Below are 21,977 nucleotides of genomic sequence, written 5' to 3' on the forward strand. Positions count from 1 at the left end.
CTTGTGCACGGCGATATTACAACCACCACCCTCCTGTTCCGCAGCCGAGCGTGCTATCGACTACGCTACATTTTTTTCTTTATTGCCTGGCTTAGGTACGTAACACTGAAGCAAACAAACAATAAATAAAAACATACAACAAGCTTCGTAGATACGACACGACCGTGATCAGCCAGCGTGAGTCTGGCTTGGTCATATTAAAATTCCCGTTACATGCACAACGGCTGTACTCTTGAGAGCCACTCAGGAGGCTCCCCAGCGGCTTTCTGGATGGCAAGAAACCAGGCCATAATTTCCCGAAAATAAATTCGGGCAGGTCGTGCATCTGTATCACAATGACAGCCTGCCATTCTGGAGCGCCATATACCGTGGATTCTCATCAGTATAATTATGTCAAGCGGTACCCCGCCTCATTTTCTACGCATAAGTGCCGGATGCCATACGAGCCTAGCGGCAATTCTTTCTTTAGGGTTCTCTGCAATACATCCAAAAAAATAAACCCCCTCCCAACAGTGTAAAAAAAAATTGGCGGTGGTTTAGCTCTGATTGAATCTGGAGTGACGCAATAGCTACAGCTGGCCGAGTGGAACTTTACTGGTTCAATTGCAAAGTCAGTCTTTCGCCGCTCCGTTTCTTCTTCTTCTTCTTCGTCCTCTTAAGGCATGGCACATACCCACATGGGGTATTGACCAAAGTGTAGTGGCATAAACAAGGAAATTTCCATAGGAGATTACGACAAAACCATGCCAGCGTGAATTTTGAAAAACGTATCAATGAAAATGACAGAAGAATATTTAAAGTAAAATAACAGACAGCATTTTGGCGAAAAAAGAAAACCTGGGCTTTCCTTCTTCATCTTCGTCCCACTTGACACGGCGATTGCGCACAACTGTGGCAGCTCGGTTTCGCCGGCGCTCCGCGCCGCCGGCAGCAGGAGCTGCTCTGCACAAAGTGGTTGGTCACGTGACCAACCCCGTGATCAGCTACGCGCCGGCAGCTGCTCCGCACCACGTGACCAACCATGTGACAGCGTGGCGGCGTCGCCAGGCTGAAGGCTCGAAATGCTACCGTAATGTAGCTATCGCTACAAAACGTGGTCTATTGTTTCCCGCTTTCTGCACATTAAACAGTGAGATCCCCAGAGTAAAAATAATTCCTTTCTATCTAAAGATTTTTTAACCGGTAAAGTTCCGGTGTGCAACTTAAAAAGGTTTTTGTTCCCGGTGGAACCGGCATTTTTTTTTTACCCGGTTACATCTCTGCCTGGGCCTCCACTGTACAAAGCCCTGCACAAGGGTACTGGGAGAACAATGTCGCACAAAGCACGGTACAGCTTCTTCCGTTTCTCCGTAGACAGAAAATGAAACGAAAACCGTGCCAAAAAAAAATCATACACTAGCTACAATTTCCCGGTAAAAACCCCTGATCCCACCAGAAACCTCCGTAGTTGCGACCGCGTAGTCCAGAAGCAGGTGCCGCAGTCTAACTTGGCATACGGTGCGCAAGAACGAGTCCATTGTGTCCCGAAAAAACAAGAAACGACTGACTAGCTGTCGCAAAAACAGATGGCCCTGTCCAACCGTCCATCTTGTACCAGCCGGAACAACTTGGTCCGGCTACAGTGCTCCCATTGAGACGACGAAATAAAGACGGCAAAAATCCTGTGCAGCCTTTGAATGATCGACCGTGAACATTGCACCATGAGAAAAGGAGCGGGAAAACGACGACGGACGAAGACAGAACACACAGCACGAGCGCTAACTTCCGACTAAAGGAAAAACACAAAACCATGTCGACCGGGACTTGAGCCTAACTACCAAGCGCATGCGCCAAGGCTGGGAAGCGGAAAAAAATTCTAAGGAAAAAATTCACAGGAAAAATGGCATAAGAAGATAAAGGTTGTTGCAAACCTAGGAATCTCAATTCACGTTTCGATAAGAATATAGAAGGCTCGCTGACACACAGATCACGCAAAGTAGCTATCTGTGTAGATTCAAGGATTTCTCTTGTCAATTTATCTCTGCTTCTGGCAACGACAGAGCATTTATCCAGAAATGGCTCAAGTCCCGGTCGACAAGGTTTTGTGTTTTTCCTTTACTCGGAAGCTAGTGCTCGTGCTTTGTGTTCTGTCTTCGTCCGTCGTCTTGCTTTCGTGCTCCTTTTCTCATGGATCAATACCGACTCGCCCAACATTCCACCCTTGTGAACATTGCAACACCTGCGTTATGTACCAGATCATGCTGATAATGAACAAGTTGCAAACAGTGGATCTGGAATAAATCGGTGGTCTATTTCCACTTCTCCGCTCTGTCCCGTATCTCTTTGACCTGCCCTTTCCGGTTCACTGTCACGGTAAGCATCCAGCGGAATTCTTCCGTGTACTTATCTGGTGTCGTCGTCCAAGGCGCACTGGCGAATCGTACAGGCGTAGTTGGCCACCTTTCATGCCAAAGCCCGACACACTTCGACCATTAACCCTGCTCCCGGTGACTTGGCTGAATTCGTGTACACCTTTAACTGCATCACTTATGCTTGCCTCATCAACTGCAAACACAGCGATATCTTCTGCGTAGGCCAAGAGCTTAACTTCGGCTGCTTGCAATCTAAGCCCATTAATGCTGCCGGTTTTGAGTATTTTCAAACAAAGGGTTTCAATATAAATACAAGATAAAAGAGGGTTAGGGGGGGGGGGGGGCAGCCCTGGCGCGCTGAACGCTGCAAGCTAATGGGGGCCCCAAACTCTTGTTAACGATCAATCTCGCCGTGCAGTTCCGGTACGCCAGGGCGACGCCCTCGCAGTTAACAGAACATAAATTCACGTTGTCCAATACGGCAAACAAAAGTTCATGGGCGACGCAGTCAAATGGTTTTCTAGATCAATCTGGAGAATGACCACGTGACCATTATTGTCACCATAGCATTCCAAGACATTGCGCGCCTTGTGGACGTTGGAAAAAATCGACCGGCTTTTAATACCACAGGTCTGGGGGGGGACCAACTACGTCATGAATCATGGTCTGCAACCTTCGCCCCAATACCTTCATAAAAATTTTATACTCAAAGTTAGTGAGTGCTATAGGTCGGTATGATGTAACCAGTCGTAATTTGTCTATGTCGCCTGTTTTGGGAATCAGCACAGTGTGGGACGACCCATAGGACGGTGGCCGTGCGCTTTACTTTAAAGGCTTCATTAAAGATTGCATTCAAGATCGGGGTAATTTCATGCTTGAATTTTTTTATAAAAACCCGCGCTCAACCGGTCTGGTCCAGGCGATTTAACGAGGTTTAAACTATCTATTGCGTGCTCCACTTCCCCTTCAGTTATGTCCTGCTGTGATCTGTCTTTTGTTTTGTCGTCGAGACGCGGTGTCTCGGCCAGAAGCACGTCCTTAAATCTGACAGCATCCACCGGATGCGATGCGAAGAGCGCCTGGTAATGCTCGAAAAAGGTTCCTTGATATGGCTGACGTCTGCGGTTAATACCCCTCCCCATTCTATTTCGTTATTGTTTATTATTTTCCGCATGGTATTTTCTAAACCAAGCGCTTGTTTCGTTGGCGCTTCTCCTGCCGCTGTGTCTTCTGCCCTCGCCCTCACCAGCGCTTCCCGATAACGTTTTTCTTTGATTAGCTCTATCTCTTGTTTGGTTTTTCTTATGTCTTCTATCCATTTCCCAGGCGCTCGGCATTCCTGTTTTAGCATTTTATGAAGCAGAGCCCTTAGCTCTGTTTTCTTTTGCTTCTCTTCATGACCTATACAGCTGGCTCTTTCTATTGCTTTTAATTTTAAAGTTTCTTAGTGAGCTCCCACTGCTGCCAAATCCTCATGTTTCTACTTGGTTCTATTTTTGCTATTTCTTGTGTTACAGTTTGATTATAATATTCGTCCTGACGTAGCTGGTCATTTAACTTCCCGATTTCCTATGAAAAATCATTCCCCTTCGTAACGGTTCCTATGCAGCATTGAACCAAACAATGGTCTGAAAAAGATACCGGCACTACTCGCTGTCACCACTTCGAGCACTTTAGCGTGCACTCCCAGACACCCTTAGAGCGTGTGGGGGTAGCGGTCTCGGTCACAAAGGAGATGCCCTCGACTCAGCGTGGCAAGCTCAGCCGGAGACCAGCCACCAAGTGACAAGAGGGTTGGTCGTTTGGTGCCCAGCTTTCGCCGGTCGCAAGCCAAAGAATGGGTCGGAGCCAAAGGTTCACAAACAAAACAAAGTTTATACCGCAAAGAGACTATACAGAGGACTTCACAATTACCCGCACGAGCACATACGAAGTGAATTACAAATACAATGCAACTCGTGCAACGTAACATCTGAGAGAGATCACAATTCAACAGAATCTTTGCACCTAAAGTGCACTAACAAAGAGACAAAAAGTATGGTGGGGCAGCCAGAAAAAGAATGTAAACCAATATGCCCCTGCCTGTACCACTAAGTATAACAGGCTTATTAACAAAGAGACAAACAAACTAAACATAATTTGTTCACCGGGCACTGCGACAGCCCGACGACGACCTGAGGAGCATGACTAGGCCGATCCGCAGACTGGCGCACCTTGCCTCGCTGGTCCGTGGCTGGGCGAGTGGTGTTCTCCCGGGAGTCGAGCGGGCACGCTTCTCGGAAGCTTAAACGGCGGCTCGGGCTAACCGACAACGGTTACAGCCCCTCATTTATAGACACGGTCCTCGTCTGTTCGTTCTTCGCGCCAAGGCAGGCGCGCACATACACGCAGTAGCAACTGCACAATTTCCTTCTCCTTCTCACTCACACCCGGCGCGCGACTCGATTGGTCGAGCGCGGAAACCGCTTTCGAGAAGATTCTGGGTCCTTCTTGCGATGCGAAGACGCCGGCGCGAGAGCGAAGGGGAGAGGGTATCACTTTAGCACGGTCAAGGTTACGCCCTCTCCGTCGACTATGAGTAGAAACTACTCTGATGTTCTAGAAAAATCGACGGCTGGCGCGGTCATGTTTCCTTGGGCGCCGAGCCGGCGAGCCGAGTGGAAATGGCAGCAGCACACGCAACGTTACGCGCTCTCCGGGGTTTCTTCCCCGCTGGATTTGTTTTATTTTACCGCGCCGGCGCGATTGCTTATGCGCAGCGCCGGTCTTCCGAATATGTGCCGAATTTTGTGACACTCGGTAACTATTGCATTTAGGTACGGCATCCACAGGTGCACGTTAAAGAACCCCAGGTGGTCGAAATTTCCGGAGCCCTTCACTAAGGCGTCCCTCATAGCCTTAGTCGCTTCGAGACGTTAAAACCTCATAAACCAAACCAAACCACAGATGCATAAATGTGGTCCAGCCGTGCATGACTTGAGCCCTCGAATCGGGTGTACTTTACAGCACGTGTTCCTTCGAGACACCCTGCCACATCCTCAAGGTTGCAGTTCTTCGAGACGTTAAAACCTCATAAACCAAACCAAACCACAGATGCATAAATGCGGTCCAGCCGTGCATGACTTGAGCCCTCGAATCGGGTGCACTTTACAGTACGTGTTCCTTCGAGACACTCTGCTACATCCTCGAGGTTGCAGTTCGCAGTCATTCGCAGCAGCACTTCAGTGCTCTTGTCTCGAAAACCTCGGGTGCTTGTCTTCTCGCGCGCGCTCAGGACAGTTATAATCGCCCATAACAATGAGCCATCTGCCCGTACGAAGCCGTTATTCTACATTCCCAAAAACACATGGCTCAGTCATCAAGCGCATGAGGCGCGTACATGCAAACAGTACGACACTCAATTTTGTTCAGCGAGAAATCGAGGGACACATCTCGACCCGAAATGCACGATTGATGACCGTGTACCTCTAGCCCCGGTACCTTCTTTAAAAAGAAGAACACAGCCAGCAGATGTGCCCACAGCATGGCTATTGACGGCAAAAAACCTAGACGTGAAACGCTGCACCATGATTACGCTACTTCCTGCCAATGGATAAGAAGTTCTCCTTGGGCAACATTATCAAGGCGAATGCCTTTAATGCCTCATACTCACGGCGTCCGATCACACACAGCTGTCAATCAAATTACTTCCACTCGGCAAGGAAAAATATCCTTCTGCACGGCGGTGTTCGAACCACCATCCTTCCTTTCCGCAGCCGAGCGTGCTAAAGACTAAGCTACTTCCTGCCAATGCATATGAAGTTCTCCTTGGGCAACATTATCAAGGCCAAAGCCTTTAATGCCTCATACGGCGTCCGGCTTCCGGTCACACTATAGCTGTCAATCAAATGGCGTCAACCGAAACCGAGTCTAACCGAAACTTTCGCCAACAGCCAACATTAGCCAGTAGCCAAGTCACTAGTAGCCAGTAGTCACAACTGCGGCGGTCTCGCACTGCGCATGCGTCGAGAGTGGCGCCGCTGTCGCGTGAACCCTTTCGTCGGCAGACGCTCCTTGGCAGTCGAAGCAGCCGGATGCCTCCTTGCGCGCTCCCCTTTCACCATCAACGCAGCGCGAGGTTCTTAAAGGCTCTTGCCTTGCGCACTTAAGCTGGTCAATGTGCCCCTGAAGTTTTTTTATTGTCGCCTTACCCACGTGAAAACCCTCTTTAAAGCTGAAGGGTACATTGCAAGAATAAAAATAACACTTTACAAGCAAATGGCAAGCATCATTATTAGAAAGTACAGAAAAATAGATTAAAGGAATGAAGGTTGCACGACTTATTCAGTTTTTACTGTCGCGGTAAAAATTCAGCCATAAGCTCTTCGTTTACATAGTATTCGACTACAATTAATTCGGACCGCTGCGGCGTTCACTTCAGTCTCACGACTCTACCAGAAGCTGCACTTCTTGACGGGGTTCATAGGGTCACCCCGTTTGCAAGAGAACGCCTCGGCGAACTGGGCCATGTTTCTCAATGGCACAATGCAGCGTGACCGGCTGTGCCAGTACAGACCACCTGGCGCACGCTTAGTTCCTGGAACTGAGGAGCACCACTTGAGGCAGTACGAAACAAAGAAAATCTGTTCGGCGGTGAGGTCGACTCCTGGCAAGGTCTCCCGGCGCTCCGCATCCGGAAGACTCCGAAAGGCGGCGTACGCCAGCTGGACGCCCATGCAGTCGACCAACCCTTCCGAGTCGGTCCGCGTGTCCAGAGTTCTATCTCTTGTTTCAGATTCAGCCTGCACGTTGAGAAAAGGTCTTGCAAGCACTAAAAGCGAAAAGGACACCTTTCGACGCACATGGTTCAGACGGTAGTGATTTAAAGCAAGAAAGAAACGACTAGCTTTGGATACCTGAAGCATCAACGCAGAGGGCGCAAACACCATACTCAACAATTCTGGACAAAATTTTTTTGAGTGGGAAACCTTTTATGAATGCGATTTTTTTTATAACGCAAGATTTCACTATAACAATCAATATAATGGCAGATCAACCGACGGCAGTCTTGCATGGTTTTATATTAATGTTTTTGCTATCGTCAAAAGTTTTCACCATCAGTTTTCTATGGCAGTCTGTACTGCTCGACGCGATCGGCTGAACACTATAAAACAATAATTTTTCTTGATATCTGAACAATAGACCATACATTTCAATATTTCCATAACAGTATCGCAGAATTTTTCCATTTTGAAATTTTTTGTCCGAAAATGTTGAACATGCCATGAACAGAGCCGACAAAAAGGCAAGCTGACAACTGTGTCCTATTGTACTATAGCACAGAAACGATACTGAGGGCGGAGCCTACATGAGCGTAATTTGCGTAAAAAAAAATATCAAGAAAGGGTGAGACAATTTTTTTTATTCCAGACATGAAGCTCCAAACACGCACTGGAAAAATTCTAAGCACCTGCTTGCATATGAACCTTGAAGTATAGCGAACGGAGTGAAGTCTGCGATATGTGGTCATGCGCTGTTGCACCGTAGTGAAAAGTCTCCACGATACCTGATTTGCTAGATAAGCCAATAGGTTGGTTTATGCCACGTTGGTCGAGACTGCACGTATAATAGTCAACCCACGAGTCGCGACAGCACATGTAATATTCAAGACTTATGTACTGTAAAGCGTCGTAGGGAAATTAGATGAACGCTGTAAACTATAAGATCTAGAAACCTAAATCAGTTTTTTTTTCGTCCTGCAGACTTCGTCGCCAATAGAACATATGTCATTCATGAAAGCGACAAATGGTGAGCTTAGTCGCTCCAAATAATAATACGTCGTACCAGCCATCACTCAGAAGTGGCCTCAGTACCGAGAATTGTTTCCTCGGCCAGGGTGTCCGATATGTAAACACGAGGACATTGAGGCCGGCATTCATCACTTAATGTGGGACTGCCCAGCTCTCAAGCCTACAAGGATCCGGCACCTGATGGTAGCAGGTCTTTCACCAAGCAACCCTGCTTCATACATTGTCTGGACGCAGGGACCGTACCATCCTTCTCTACTGGACATCATCAAATCAGCTAAATTTTTTCTATTCTTTTTAATCTCTACTACATCATTCGTCACACCTTCACTCATCATTGATGCCCTGGGGCAATACATTTCGCTTAAAAAGAAGCACTTCACTTTGCTTCGACATATTATTAGCTTTAGTAACGACTGCCTTATTCAGACTATACAACCGTGTTGGTGCGACATGCACATCAATCGCCGAGCTCTCTCATTATCACCAGGTGTGTTTACGACTATGAAAGCCCTGCCATTCGCCTGTCACTTAGTGAATCTGGAAGCCTTTTGGCAATGACTTCTCATGGTTTCGACCGGTCAAAGCTAAAGGAAAATTCCTGTCCGTGCAGACCTCCATCTACCAGGAGCTACGCGTCCCCTTGGATTGCCTCTGCACAGGAAGCAAGGGCGACCTGTCACCAGTTGCCGTGAACGCTTCTGCCGTGCTTAGCTGCATCGCGTCTTAGATCAACTTTTCGTCAGCAAGGATCTTGTGAAGGAGCAAAAGGAGGCGCTGAAGAGCTCCGAACGCGCAGTTATATATGCTGCTTTGTTTTGCATGCGAATCAAAACACCACATATAACTGCACGTTCGGAGCTCTAAAAAAGAGAAGCGCCGCTTTGGTCGCTGTTAGCATTTTAGCTGCAATATTAGGAAGCCCGTTTGCTGCGAACTTCAGACACAACGAAGGCCACCCCTAAAACCATCTTATTTTTTATAAGTGAGCTCGAACGCGGTGCAGTCATTTCCGCACGTCGCGATGGTCTAAGAATGAACGGTCCGGCAAAGCCGATTCGAGAGAGTTCGATCGACTTAGGGCTGAAATACGATTCGGGGATTTCAATCCACCCGCCGTGGTGGCTCAGTGGTTAGGGCGCTCGGCTACTGATCCGGAGTTCCCGGGTTCGAACCCGACCGCGGCGGCGGTGTTTTTATGGAGGCGAAACGCTAAGGCGCCCGTGTGCTGTGCGATGTCAGTGCACGTTAAAGATCCCCAGGTGGTCGAAGTTATTCCGGAGCCCTCCACTACAACACCTCTCTCTTCCTTTCTTCTTTCACTCCCTCCTTTATCCCTTCCCTTACGGCGCGGTTCAGGTGTCCAACGATATATGTGACAGAGACTGCGCCATTTCCTTTCCCTAAAAACAAATTATTGTTATTATTAATATTATCATTATTACTATTTCAATCCCTTATGTACGCTGTGTGCCAAGGATGTTTTACTGAAGCGAAAGCTTTACTAGGCTAATAATGATAATAATAATAATTGGTTTTGGGGGGGAAAGGAAATGGCGCAGTATCTGTCTCATATATCGTTGGACACCTGAACCGCGCCGTAAGGGGAGGGTAAAGGAGGGAGTGAAAGAAGAAAGGAAGAGAGAGGTGCCGTAGTGGAGGGCTCCGGAATAATTTCGACCACCTGGGGATCTTTAACGTGCACTGACATCGCACAGCACACGGGCGCCTTAGCGTTTTACTAGGCTATGTAGGCGGTTTGGCGTCATCAAAACATGTCCGTAGCCATTGTGCGGAACTATAAATAGAGAACGTCTGAAAAGTGGTTATGATCGAAGGAGGATGATGTGAAGATGCGGTGCAAATATTTGGTGACGATCTAATGAGTAGTTAGTTAATTAGAGCCAAAAACGCGCAAAAAGTGGTCGGGGCCACAGTAAAAGTGACGCCAAATTTGAAACGCCGGAAGTGTAGTACCACGTGACCGGAAGTGTGGACGGAGCCAACACGCGGCGCCAAATTTGAAAGTTTGGAACGAAACATGGGAGGAGGGGGGATTAGACGAATTGCACGAATTCCCAGGCAAATTGGGGCAATAGAGGAAAAGAGGAGCAAATAGGGGCAAAGAGGAGCAAATAGAGGCGACGAGTGCCAATGAGGTGTCAATGCTTTCGCGTTACACCGATGCGGGTCACTTCAGTGATCTCGAACTTTTTCCTGCCAAATGGAACTAAATTCTTAGGGAATGTTTAATAACGCTATTAAATGCGGCGCCCATGTGATCAGTTCCTTAGTTGTATTTCCCAACTATGCGTTTTTCGCCCTAACTTGATGTACGATATTGTTTCAACAGCGCCAGGGAGGAGAAAATGAAGGCAAGACACATAGATCTATGTTTCCTTCTTTTCCTGCCATTCAGGCTGGGGCCGTTATTTGGAGCTCAACTTCAGCCCTCGTGGGACTGAAGATCGTTGTAGCTGTTTGCCCCGCTCGAAGCCAATCCAAGGTGCTTAAAACACATTCATGCCAATCAAATTAAAGGCAGGAGAAAAATCAGAACTAGAAAGAAGAGTGCAAGAAGTGGACAAGAAGAAGAGAAGAAGGATATAGAGAAAACAGAAGGAAGCCGGTGTGTATAGTGAACTAGAATAGTGGTCTAGTGGCGCGAGCGTAGGCGCGCGGCAGCAGATCGGCTGAAGCAAAACGCCTCTCTTCGCCGCAAGGGGCGCTACCGCGCCTTTTTAAGCTCCGCCCCTCTGCCGCCATGCTGGCCGGGTCCAGTAGGAACGGCTCAGCACTTGCTTTTTCGCGGCTCACTGCTGGTGTTCTAGGTCCCAATTCTGCATCTGTTAGGCTTCATTTATTTCTGTCACACCTAGCTGAGTGCGTGGGAAAACCAGACTAATGGAATGAAAGGCTTTCATATGCTAGTCTACAGTTACAGGAGTGCGTGTGACACTGTCTAGCGTACGTGTTGTCACTGTTGGAGCACCTAATAAAACGTGTAGGTTGCAGTTACCTGACGGCAAGTAGAGTGAGCCAGGATCCAACCGGGCATCTTAACAGAATTGTGCGCCAGTCTTCGTTCTGGCTGCAATACCCATACCCTGCGCCTGAGCAGACGTTCCTAGTTATACTGGAATCTGCCTTGCATTTAACAACCTTTCCCACTCAGTTTCTGCGGGAAACCTGGAGCCTGGCATCCTCATTGCCATTTTGTACGCAGATGCTGGCCATCAAAGCTGTCCCAGTGGCACGCAGCAGCTTGATAAATTCTAGATGCAGGCAACATGCAGATGAAGCAGGCGCAGCACTTAATTCTGAAAATACCGCCATACCATTCCACTTGAAGTCTAGAGTCGGACGGAAACCCGTCTGGTCGGGATGGTACATGACGAAAGAAGAAGGCGCCGACCAAAAGAAAAGATGGGATGACGTTTCGGCTCCCCCACGGGAGCCTTGTTCACAATGAGGCATAACGTAGCTTCGCTCTTTATTTATACACGGTGCATGAGCGACCCCAGACACCTGGCGTAGATTGGGGGCAAGTTCCCGTCATTTAGATTGAGCGTGTGCGCTGTCGTCTGAATAATCAGTGATTCCAGATAGAGCCGTGACTTGCTGTCCCTTTCAATCAACGCCGGAGAAATCATGGTTTCATTCGACGTAAAGTCACTCTTCGCAAGTGTGCCGATTGACCTTGCAGTGGAAGCATGCACCGCTTCCCTTGAATCAGACCCATCACTACCAGAAAGAACCCCGATAGATGTGCATTACCTGACCCGCCTTCTGAGATTTTGCCTGTCAAACACGTACTTCACTTTTGAGGATGTCCCGTTCAGGCAGATTCACGGAGCCGCCATGGGTGCATCGATTTCTGTGACAGTTGCGAACTTGGCCATGGAAGAAATCGAAGGCCGTGCTCTTGCATCCTTCACGCCTGCCCCTAATGTATTCCTGAGGTACGTGGACGACTGCTTTTGCATCCTGAAGAAAGAAGAATTGCATGACTTTACTACTCACCTCAACAGTTTGGAGCCTAGCATACAGTTCACCGTTGAAGAGGAAATCAACGGCCGCCTCCCATTTTTAGATATACTCGTTTCCAGACAGTCCTCACGTCTAAATTTCACCATTTACAGAAAACCCACGCACACCGGCCGGTACCTACATTTTAAGTCCGTTCACCCTGATTGCCAGAAACGTTCTGTGGTGTCATCGCTCCTCCGACGAAAAGAAATGGGTTCCAGAGGAGAAGACAAGATTGCTGAAGATGTGCGTGTACGGCGTGACTTGTCCACATGTGGCTATCCTGTACACGTCATGGACTCCGTACAGCGCCAAATGGAACGTCCTAGGCTGCAAGCTAGTCCCGCTACCGAGAAACGAGCCGCGATTCCATATGTTCCTGGCATCAGCGAACCTTTGGCGCGCATAATTTGGTCCTACGAAGTTAAGACCGCGCATGTGCCAGCTCGAAAACTGAGGAGTCAGCTTGTGCACGTCAAAGACAAGCTAAAGAAAGAAAGGTTCCCAGGTGTCGTGTATTCGATACTCTGTGCGGACTGCCCATCTGTGTATATCGGCGAGTCGGGTGACTTTGAACGAAGAATACGGGATCACCAGAGTGACGTCAGAAACCGGCGCGCAGGTCAAAATGCGCTTGCCGAGCACTCGGTTTCCGCCGCACACAACATAGACTGGGCCGAGGCACGTGTGAATGCAAAAGAAAGGGACAGCAAGTCACGGCTCTATCTGGAATCACTGATTATTCAGACGACAGCGCACACGCTCAATCGAAATGACGGGAACTTGCCCCCCAATCTACGCCAGGTGTCTGGGGTCGCTCATGCGCCGTGTATAAATAAAGGACGAAGCTACGTTTTGCCTCATTGTGAACAAGGCTCCCGTGGGGGAGCCGAAACGTCATCCCATCTTTTCTTTTGGTCGGCGCCTTCTTCTTTCGTCACCATTCCACTTGCACTGCAGAATAAAGTGACAGGCGGCAAATATTCGAAAGGAGAAGCTTGGGCGTGTTTGGTGGTGGATCATTCTTAAAACACAGCGTATGACAATTCGAGGGTGCAGAGACAGCAGGTAAGGGGCGATCGAAAGAAACGCGAACAGAGCGGAGCCTATAGGCGCTCCGCTGTTCGCATTTCTTTTGATCGCGATTTTACTTCGGTGGTAACTAAAAGACGCCAGAGTCGTCCGTAATGCTTTCTAGGATGACTCTAACGTCTTTTTCTTACCACCGAGGTAAAAGCGCGATGAAAATGAATTCCAACAGTGGAGAGCGTAGGCGCCGGGTTGTTCGCGTTTCTTTCCATCGCGATCGACAGCACACACGAGCGCTCATGTGTACGTCTCGTCTATGTGCGCTCGTATTGTTAGCTGTGCGGTTATGTAGCAAAAAAGAAAGATGGCATCTTGAAGACAGGCTGTGAAGGTTATCTGAATTAGCTTCTTAATGACCAAAGAAGCGACAGCAAACTCCAGCTAGCCAGTTCACTCGCATGAACGACAAGAGTGACTCGTCCCTCTGCAGGGCCCCCTCTACAAATTGTAGCTGACCTGGAAAATACTTGCATGGCATGCTTTAGCCTCTTATAAAGCTACATGCAGACAGTACCCGTGATACTGTACAGGTCTTTAAGGCAAAAAGAGATTCTGGCTCTCTGGCTACTGTGAAAATTTGGCAGCCGAGCTCACTGCTGTAGTGCCTAGCTACCACTACTTTTTACATACCACAACCGCCTTCCATTTTTGAACGACCGAAAGTAAAAAAGATTCTGAGTACCAGGCCTGGAAAGGACCTGTTAAGGTGAAATTTCATTGCACATAATTTCGGCTGGTTGCTCGAAGAATGCGCCCGCTAGGAAGCCAAGATTTGCTATAATTTTTATTTTGCAAATATCTGCACTTACAAGGCAAGCCTTCCCTAAAATTGGGGTGAAAATGTTTTTATTCGTTGGTAAACTTTTGTGAATAAAATGTGTTTCTGAGGCCGCTGAACCACTTCAGGAAAAGTTATTTAGGAGATAACTCGAACAGTGTCCTCACAGATGAATCACTAGGGTAGCTCAATAGTCGCATGTAAACAAAATTAGCTCAGTAAGAGATGCACCTAAATAAAATTACGTCCACGAGCAAAACTATGATCAATTCGCATTGCACTTTGTCGGTAGCAGACGACATAGAGCGACGCGATTTTTAATCATCGCCAAAATGCTCAAAGGGGCATGGTGAGAAAGAAAAAAGGTGCCTAGGAGGTTTTGTTGAAGTTAGTTGAAGCTAATGGCATGCAAGTTGCTTAACTAGGAGCGTATTATGCACTTCACCGTTACGACGATGCCGAGAAACATACAAAAGTTCCTGAAGCAGCAGCGACGGCGCCGCTACAAAAAGTTGCAGTGGCGTCATCTGGTGGCTTCTACGCCAAAGAGTACGTCCGCGCCCTCCCGTTCGCGCCACTAGACCAGTATTCTAGTTCACTATACCGGTGTGGAAGGAGCAACCAACATGATGGCGCTCGCCAACTCTTTTCTGTAGGCCGCAGCGCAGTTTACTCAGCACTTTTTTCTCTCGCCTTTTGAGCTGTCGCGGCAGTATCAGCTCAAAACAATTTCTCTACATTTTCCGGTCTCAAGAGTAATTGCTATGCTGCCTTTTGATGTCAGAATGCTCTGCCGTCTCCCCTCAACACATTATCTTAAACCCGTATGTGTTGAACGCCCAGGATAGTTACGTACCTGAATATAAGACGACCGGAGGCACAGCACTTTCGATGCGTACAGCTGATGCGTTGTAGTGTTCTTCAATTTGAACCATTCTAACCAGGTGCTCACTTCTACGTTTGAAACATCAAATGCGTGCGTCAGTTCATGGGCAGCGATCTGCGAACGCCGCGTAATGAACAGGCAATCAAACGCCTACTTCGAAAACGAAAGAAACAGAGGATACTATGTGATAAGACGCTGGATAAACGATAAAGCGGCCACATGTCACAACACGGATCTTTATCTACAGCGTTCAATCACGGCGAGGTGAATTGAGGTGGGTGTATCTGAGAAGTTGGTTTCTAGAACAATAGCGTCAAAGAAATTGGGCATCAGGGCCTGCCTTCTGTGAATGGCGACGCTTGAAACAATTAAATGTGCCAGTTAACAGGGCACAACTAAGGAGTCGCTTTCAAAGAAAGGCGTCCTTTAAGAAGCAACGAAACTGTGATCGCGTGATGCTGTTCGGTCTGTTCACAGGATGCGAATGCTTACGACGCCATATGCACGTGCAAACGTACCTGCCCAATACCTCCGTAGTTGAACGCTGCCGGAGCACCGGGAATGAACACCGGTGGCTGTAGCATGGCGCCCATGACGCGGACACTTCTCCGTCGACGATCGTAGTAAGCGTTCGCGAGGATTGGGTTGAAGCCTAAGCTGTAATCCCACCAGTACGCGTTCATCGTCGTGACACGCCGCGCGGCCAGATAAGGAGCGGTGAAGTTCCCGCCAACATCCGGGACCTCCTCTGCACCCACGTCGACCAACAAAGTGCCACTCAGTCAACTGGAGATAAGCTTAGCAGCAAATATTTTCTGCGTACATTAGTAAAACAAAAATATATTAAGATTTAGAGAGTGGAAACAGTAAAAAACATTTATTTCGGGAGAGAAGATTTAAGGCGTAGGGAATGAGGGAGAGACAGATTTGGAGCTTCAGTGGTCGGTACTCCCTATTCTAGCATCCCGTTGGCCTCCTACGTGCTCGGGCTACAGTAAGTAAGGAGGGCATCCCACTGCTCTATTGACTAGGGTTAGTTATCTTGGGTAGTAAATGGCTTTTTTCACAGGCCCAGTTGACCTGGTACATCGTGGCGTAGCCCCACATAGCACGCATTCTTTCTCACACCTCTTCGGCCATATTTTATGACGACTCTGATCGGGTAATTGTTCGCAGTCGTCTGAGCGTGGTGCCCTGCTCTCTGCTGAGGTTGTCCGCCGGGGCCTTGTACTTGTATCGCGCTTCAAACAGCGCCTCCATTGCCTCCCCGTAAGCAATTCAGGGGCACTTTGGCGATATAAATTGCGCGAGGCGAAAGCCTTTACCGCGCCACTTTGACTGCCTCTGTTTTGCGAATGAAGTTAGCGGTTACAGTGAAAACTGCGCATGCGCCGTGTGTGTATGGCTTGTCACCTTTATGCACCACTTTGACTGCTTCTGTTGCTGATTTTGGGGGCGGGTGGGCCGAATTTGGGGGTCACCATGGTGCTCGCCATAGTCGAATTAGGCTGGACATCTATTTGGTGCAAACCGGCCAAGGTCAAATTTCGGGGGTGGGTGGGCCAGTTCGGGGCTGATCCGGGCCGAATTTTGGCTCGCCATGGTGTTTGCCGCAGTCAAATTAGGATGGACATTTATTTGGGTGCAAATCGGCGAAGGTCAAATTTCGGGGGTGACCTGGGCCAAATTTTGCGGTCACGATAGCGTTTGTCAAACTCAAATTAGGCTGGACATTGATTTTGTTGCAAATTGGGCAAGGTAAAATTACAGGTGTGACCCGGGCCAATTTTGCGGGTCGCCCGTGTCAAATTTGGGGGGTTATCATGGATTTTGGTGCAAATTGGCCAAGATAAAAGTGTGGGTATGACGCCGCTTCCGTTGTCGCGACTTTCGGCTGCCAATGTAACGGACGGACAGGATCTCGACCCGGAGTGTGAGCCACTAAAGGCTTTTGCCTTAATATTCTGGCGTGCTTAAGGGATCGACCGGCAAACCCGTCCTCCGGTGTGTAAACCTTTGGACAACGGTGTCTACGATGGCATTTCCCTCAACCCCATTGTCGGGTATCCAAATGATGCTGTTGAATGTTTGTGTTGTTAGTTCCGCGTCTGTGTTGTTTTAAAGCGAAAACTTTACAAGCCTTGTCAAGCCAAGGCCATCGGCAAAGGCCATCGGCACCACAATTTGAATTTCATGTGGAGGCGCGGTGGAGATGTGGCAGCCAAGTGACATAGCACGTCACTCGCCACAGCAGCCATCCACCTGACGGAAGCAGTCTCGAGGATTCAAAACCTCTTTGCCTGCTTCTAATCGCGAGGCCCCAGCCCCCGTCACTCAGGCCTGTGTGCCGGGAATGGGGAGTAGGGGGCCTCATTATCTGGTGGAAAATACAGTTGGTATCGTGATCATCATCGTCTGCAACCGCGCACCGCCGCCGGGCCGACCGCTGCGCGTACCGCCGCCTTGGCAGCTGTGGCCGCGTGACTAACCACGTGACTTGCCGTCCGGAACTGGGAACTGCAAGGCATCATCATCATCAGCCTGACTACACCCACTGCAGGCAAAGGCCTCTCCCACGTCTCACCAATTAACACGGTTTTTTGACAGCTGCGCCCACCCTATGCCTGTGAAGTTCTTAATCTCATTCGCCCACCTAGCCTTCGGCCGTCCCCTCCTACGCTTGCCTTCTCATGGAATCCACTCCGTTACCCTTAAGGACCAGCGGTTGTCTTGCTTTCGCATCACATGCCCTGCCCAAGCACATTTCCTCCTCTTTATTTCGACTAGGATGTCATTGACCCGCGTTTGTTCCCTCACCCACGCTGCCCGTTACCGGTCCCTTAACGTTACACCTATCATTTTTCTTTCCGTGGCTCGCTGAGTTGTCCTTTGGAACCCTTTTCGGTAGCCTCCACGTTTCTGCCCCGTAGGTGAGTTCTGGCAAGCGGTTGTACAGTTTTCTTATGAGGCATATCGGTAAAGTGCTATTCATGATCTGAAAGAACCTGCCATATGCGCACCACCCCATTCTTATCCTTCTAGTTATTAACGCGATAGCGTTGAAGCCTCGTGTCGCAGGAAAGCCGGTGTCGTCGGCGTCGGCATCTTTGGCCGTGAGCGATAAATGCCGCCATTCGGCGGACACCTGAAACGCGCCGTAAGGGGAGGGATTTTAACGCGACAGCGCCAAGGATTGGTTGAATGATGAATGGATAGATTGATTGATCGATTGAATGAATGAATGATTGATTCATTGATTGATAGATCGATTATTTGATGTATTGATCGATCGATCGATTTTTCCTTCCCTTACGGCGCGATACAGGTGTCCAGCGAGAAATGTGAGACAGGTGTGATTTCTTTTCCTTAAAAGCAATTGTTAATTTCATTTCCCTTCCCTCACAGCCCGGGTCGGATGTCCGCCGAGATATGTGCGACAGGCGTCCTTTCCTTAAATTGTCCAACGGGCTACGCGTCGCGCTGAACGGGCGATGGCGTTCCCTGTACTCCTCGACAACGCTGCGACACGCTGTCGCGTCTCACTCTTAAAGACGAAGCTTAAGCGTCCTCCAATTCTTTTTCCCTCTCATGATCCAGATCAGCTGTCATTAGACGTGTGTGTTTCTTTACCACTTCCAGCACCTCGCTTCATATTGTTCCCTTGCTAGGCTGTTGAATTACAAGGCGCGGTGCCGTAAACTAGGGTCCCCGAGGAACGCTCTCTGTCCTCTGTACGCTGTCTGTCCTCTGTCTACATTCCGGCTGTCCCGCTGTGATCAACAAAGCACAGCCAACGGACGCAGCTCGACGGTTTCCCGGTCAACTTCCAGAAACCGACAGAACAGCAGTAAAAACTCCTCGCGTTTCACTTGGGTAGACCACGTTTCTGGCAACGCCACCCGTCATGCGCCGCCACCCAAGTCCTCCCAAGGAGATCCGAGAGACCAGGAACTCTGGGCCTTGTGCGACGAGATGAGCCGTCTCTTCTTCCTTCTAAGCACTCCCACCACTCCTCTACCTACTAAGCTTGCACCCTCTCTCATTAATCCGACCTCCTCATTCACAGACACTTCGAGCACCCCTCCTGCAAAGAAGCAGTGCTCCTCAGACGCCACACCGCCTCCCATACCCCCGGAAATAGACGCTAAATTCGCCGCACTCGATGAGAAATTTGACCACAAACTAAAAGGGCTTGACGCCCGCCTTGAGGCCAGATTCAATCACCTTGCCTCCACTTTCAGCGAAAAACTTGAGCAGCGCATGGACGCTATGCTTACCGAGATGGTGGAGCTCATCGAACATAACCTTACCCATCGCTTCGCCCAACTTCAGACCACCTCTACTCCTCCCACCCTACCCCCTTAATCACAAACCCCCTTTCCTGAACAACAGATAAAAATTGGCACCCGTCGCACTCCCCTCCTCAACCCCCCCCCCCCCACTGTCCAATATGGCGAAACGGAACACTAATTTTCTCCCCATTTTAAGTTTGAACTGCCGTGGTTTCCGGGCCAAGCCGCACCTCTGCAACTTCTTCCCATCCTCACGCCCACTCCTCACATGCTTCTTCTCCAGGAGTCTGCACACCGGGCAATCCTCCCCAGTTGCACATCTACATACACAAACGTGTATGCGTGATCACTGAACTTATACATCACACACATACACTTGCTTCAATCTTTATAGCAAATATATACCACCTCGGGCCCCAGCCGATGGCCTTGTGAGAATCACTTCTGCGAGAGCTACACCCCATAGCAGAGAAACATCGTCTGCTAATCGGTGGGCACTTCAACAGTCAGCAGACTGACTGGTGATACACAACCAGGACGCATCGAGGTCGCAGGCTCTGGCTGCTCCTGCAGAACCTCCAACTTACTGTTCACAACACGTTTCAGATGGCCACGCGGATCGGCAACAATGTCAGCATGGACACGAGTCCGGACCTGACGCTGAGCCGCTATACTCGCGGTTTTACGTTTAACAGAACTCAACATACATTGGGCAGTGATCATTACATTATACAAATCACAGTCCCGTACAAACCACTCCGTCACGCCTATACAACACACAAACTGCCTAACTGGGATGGACTTCGCGCTGCCCTCGCCACCCACCTAGAAACTTCCTTCACAGACATCGACGCCTGGATGCAATCACTCAAGCATGACGTTCACCACAACACATAACACATTGAAACGACCACGGAAACCCCTACCTTGGACACCTGCCTAGCACACCTCTGGGAGGCTTATCACAGCCTCCTGGAACGCTGGAAAGGAAATAAATATAACAAGACACTTAAAAAACGGCGGGCCGCGCTGCAGACACAACTCCAACAACACTCGGAGGAGCTCTGCCGATCCATCTGGGGACAGATATGTGACGGCATCGCCGGAAAACTGTCCAGCAAACGCGCATGGCATCCCGTCCGACACCTCATCGACCCCACAGACACCAAACCATCAACACAACACCACGTGACACGCCTCACACACCAACACATTGACAATCCCGAGGCCCTCATAAACACACTCCAGAACACATACACCTCTCCGGGTGCCCCCGCACTTCAACCCCCCTACGCAGGATAATAATAATAATAATAATAATAATAATAATAATAATAATAATAATAATAATAATAATAATAATAATAATAATAATAATAATAATAATAATAATAATAATAATAATAATAATAATAATAATAATAATAATAATAATAATAATAATAATAATATTAATAATAATAATAATAATAATAATAATAATAATAATTGGTTTTTGGGAAAGGAATTGGCGCAGTATCTGTCTCATATATGGTTGGACACCTGAACCGCGTCGTAAGGGAAGGGACCAGCCAATCCTACACTCGACACAGACATCACTGAGACGGAAGTCAGAGCGGCCTTCCTGACTCTCCGGAGCAACTCTGTGGTTTGGTCTGCACCTGATGCAAACTCCGTGCTCCGTAATCTGGACGGCCAATAGATCGTCCAAATTACGCTATACTTAAACGAATTCTGGAGTGAGCGTATCCTCCCACAGTCCTGGCGCCACGCGAAGGTAATACTCATACCCAAACTCAAGAAACCACCTACATTCCAAAACCTTCGCCCGATTTCGTTAACTTCATGCCTCGGGAAGGTGCTTGAGCATGTTGTGTTAGCAAGACTCACAACACACATGATGGACAACAATCTATACCCGCATAGCATGGTGGGATTCCGCCCCATCTGTCCGCACAGGACGCCATGCTGCAACTGACACACGACATTTTCGACTCGCTTCTGCCTGGTCACAGCAAAGCAGTCTTAGCTTTGGATCTCTCTAAAGCTTTTGATCGCATCGAACATCAGGCGATCATGACTGCCTTATCTCCATTGAATGTGGGTGCGCGCACGAACGCCTACATTCAAGCATTCCTCACTGACCGCACGGCTGAGATACATTTTGGTCCCCTCTCTTCACCCTCCTACACGCTTCAGAGCATCGGAACCCCTCAAGGGTTCGTCCTCTTCCCCTTCCTTTTTAATATCACCCTCATTCCCCTCGCCCGAAAATTGGCAACTGTTTCTCACCTCAAGCACACTATTTATGCCGACGACATCACATTGTGGACCACCCACGGCAGCGACGACGACATCGAGAACTCCTTATAGGAAGCAGCCACCCTCACCCAAAATTATGCACGGAGCATCGAAGTGTCTTGCTCGCCACAGAAGCCTGAACTTCTCCTTATCCGGCCTAAGAACCAAAGCTCACCCCGCTCCCCCATTGCCATCGAACTGAATGGGGACCGGTGCCGGAGGTTGACACCCTCCGCGTATTGGGCCGGATACCCAGAACGATGGAAAAACACCACCACCCTCAAGAAACTCGAGCAAGTTGCAGGCGCGATATCGCATCTCATTCGCAGAGTTTCGGGCCATAATAGAGGCATGAAGGAACGCGACCTCTGTCGCCTCATCCACGCCTTCGTCCTCACCCGTGTGTTCTACACTACCCCATACCTGCAACTATCCAAACACGACATAAATTTGAATGCCCTGACC

At 48.9% G+C, this 21,977-nt stretch overlaps 1 protein-coding gene across 1 annotated transcript; it reads right to left on the reverse strand.

The window, feature by feature from the left end:
- Positions 1-6,778: 6,778 nt before the first annotated feature.
- Positions 6,779-15,569, reverse strand: LOC144135337 (membrane metallo-endopeptidase-like 1). Its single transcript, XM_077668034.1, has 3 exons — positions 15,438-15,569; positions 14,890-15,033; positions 6,779-7,132 (listed from the first exon to the last, which is right to left on the reverse strand). The coding sequence occupies exons 1-3, from the start codon at positions 15,510-15,512 to the stop codon at positions 6,782-6,784; spliced, it is 570 nt and encodes a 189-aa protein (XP_077524160.1). The 5' UTR covers positions 15,513-15,569; the 3' UTR covers positions 6,779-6,781.
- Positions 15,570-21,977: the final 6,408 nt, after the last annotated feature.

The sequence above is a fragment of the Amblyomma americanum genome, chromosome 5 (assembly GCF_052857255.1).
Source record: "Amblyomma americanum isolate KBUSLIRL-KWMA chromosome 5, ASM5285725v1, whole genome shotgun sequence".
Classification (NCBI taxonomy): domain Eukaryota; kingdom Metazoa; phylum Arthropoda; class Arachnida; order Ixodida; family Ixodidae; genus Amblyomma; species Amblyomma americanum.